This window comes from Brassica oleracea, chromosome C4 (genome assembly GCF_000695525.1).
Source record: "Brassica oleracea var. oleracea cultivar TO1000 chromosome C4, BOL, whole genome shotgun sequence".
NCBI lineage: Eukaryota > Viridiplantae > Streptophyta > Magnoliopsida > Brassicales > Brassicaceae > Brassica > Brassica oleracea.
Window position 1 is genome coordinate 11,817,729 of NC_027751.1, and position 2,769 is coordinate 11,820,497.

The following is a 2,769-nucleotide window of genomic DNA, read 5'->3' on the forward strand; positions in this document are numbered from 1 at the left end:
TTATATATGCTGATTTTTTTTCTAACATATCATTTGGTGTTTATTTTAATAAGATGATCATACATTAGAAGTTTAGGTATAAATAAGGTTTAAATTTTCAACGAATTAAGTTGTGTCTACATATTTCCACGAAACAAATCGTAGCTAATAGTGGATTTGAATTTCAAATATCTACAAAATATAAATCGTAACTATTTAGCCACAAAAATCTATGCAGTAGCCACAAATTTTGGATTTTTTAAATGATAGCTTGTTTGTGGCTATTTGCGGCTTCAAAATTACAGCCAAAAAAATTTTGTAGCTAATTCGTAGCTATATTCTATTTTTCTTGTAGTGCAACGACATCTCAAGAATCCTATATAAAGAGTCATTATCGAATTCATTATATATACAAACCTAAAAAGACCCAACACTTCTCTAACCAATAAGAAGGAATCTAGCACCAAAAAAAACAATAATAGAAGTATGACGAAGAAACAATTACTGCTCGTGATTATCTTAGTTGTTATTTTCGTTATTGTCTTGGACGTTACGCAAGTTGAGGCCATGAGGCCTTTCCCGGAGGCCGTCGATGAGATCAGTCTACTGTTGTTTCAGTCGCTGCAAAGAGGCCCGGTCACTGGCTCTAGTCGGAGCGGTTGCACCAATATTCCTCGCGGCTCAGGAAGGTGCCGCCGCGGCTAGAGCTGTCATACGAATCTTCTTCCACTTCATTATTCGTTGATTCTTTTTTTTTTCCCACACTTGTGTGTTACGTACATAATTACATATACGTAATTATACGATAGCTTTAGACTTGGTCTCATATCATTTGAACTGTAATCAATTTTATTTAATGTTTGTCCTCAATGACAATACATACATTCTTTTTTGGCTATTCACTAAGTTTGTCAAGAAAAGCCATTTGTAGAAACAAATATACAAATAATCAATAGATTTCCGTCTTAAAAATAGAAACTTTATTGGACTTTCGGTCTGAAAATTTAGGTAGACAATGCGAGATTAGATGTAGAAACATTTTTTGTTTTTCTTTACGTCGACATTTGGTGTTGTAAGAACACTTTTTCGTAGAAATGAAGAAAATTGAGACAAAATTACCATTTGTACAACTAACAAAAAAATAACTAATTATTCATTATTTAATATGTTTGGATCGATAAAATAGGAGAGAAAGTGATTTTTTATTTGTTTATGCTTTTATCAATACATCGATTATTTATTAATTTTTGCTTTTTCACAAAATTTAAAATATAAAAATAAATATATTTGGTATAATAAATTGAGTTTTTTATTCTTTATATTTTGACATTCATTTCCTTATAGTTTTATAATGTGAAAATATGGACAATATTTAAACCTAAAAATACTTGTACACGAAGAGTGTGGACATATAAGTCGTGGATGAACATTTCATGGACATGCAAGCAATTACTTGCTCAACAAAACTGCAACTTTACATTTAAATCATTAAACTACCTTACTTAACAAATCATATTAGATTCATTAGGTTCTCTAGCTCCTTATGGATTCGATCCCTAAGTACTAATTGAACCTCTTATTTGATAGAGTAAATTCACTCTTTAGGGTAATTTGAGTGAGATCAGTATACTGTTTAGTGGATGTGCTAAATGTATTTTTTAGTCTTGACATGAAAATGTAATTTTGTGTATTCGATAAAAAAACATAAATGAAAATGAAAATATGAATTTTAAAAAATAATAATAAATAGAATTATAAAATTATTGATTAGAATAACAAACATACTAAAGTCAATTCAAATAGTTAAATTATTGTTTACAAATGCAATATATACCATTATAACTAATATTTGTTAGAGTATGCGGAACCTATGGTTTCCATCATATGGACCATCTCGAGAGGTTCGAGGATCTGATATTTGCTATTAAAGTCGAGAGAGTCTCTGGAGATTACCTCCTATGCAAGCTCTTCAAGTACTCACTTGCTGGAGATGCTTCGCATTGGCTTAAGCAACTGCCACCAGGATCCCTAACATCCTGGAGCGACATCAAGAATGCATTCTTGTGCAACTTCTTTGATGAAGCATGTGCTGAAGACTTGAGGAGCAAGATTGCTACATTCACTCAGGAGCCTGCAGAATCATTCAGAAGCTTCTGGATCAGATTCAAGTCTTACCAGAGAGACTGTCCACACCATGGATTCAATGAAGTACAACTGCTCAGTACTTTCTACAGAGGCATCACGGTGCAATACCAGATGGCTCTTGATGCTTCCAGCAATGGGAAATTCAACACCGGGAATCCAGAGGAGGCAGTGAAGGTCATTGAAAACCTAGCATCTAGCAGCAGCACCAAGAACACTGCTTTTGAGAGGAAGAGATCTGTCACCATCCTTGGGAATGATCAGATGGATGAGGTAAAGGCAAAGCTGGACAGTGTTCACAAGCTTCTTAGGAAGCAGGTCTGCTTGGTTGAAGATGCAGAGACTGTAGACACAGAGGGTAGAGCAGAGAAAGCAGATGTTAACTTCATCAGTGGAACTGGATTCCAAAGGCGGAAACAGAAACTCCTATGGAAATATGGGCAATTTCAACCAGAGTTCGCAGCACCAAAAAGCCTACAACTACAACTATAGCAACAACATGGGTTATGGAAGCTCCTACTACCAGAAGCCACCACCGCCAACTCAAGAGAGCAAGATTGAGGAGACGCTTGATAGAGTTCTCGAGGGACATCAGCACATGACAGTGGACTTCGATGGGAAGATTGATTCTGTCTACACCAACCTGAA

General features: G+C 34.9%; 1 protein-coding gene across 1 annotated transcript; it reads left to right on the plus strand.

Moving 5' to 3' along the window:
• The first annotated feature begins 465 nt into the window (after nt 1-465).
• On the plus strand, nt 466-684 carry LOC106338126. Its single transcript, XM_013777171.1, has one exon. The coding sequence runs from the start codon at nt 466-468 to the stop codon at nt 682-684; it is 219 nt and encodes a 72-aa protein (XP_013632625.1).
• The last annotated feature ends 2,085 nt before the right edge of the window (nt 685-2,769 follow it).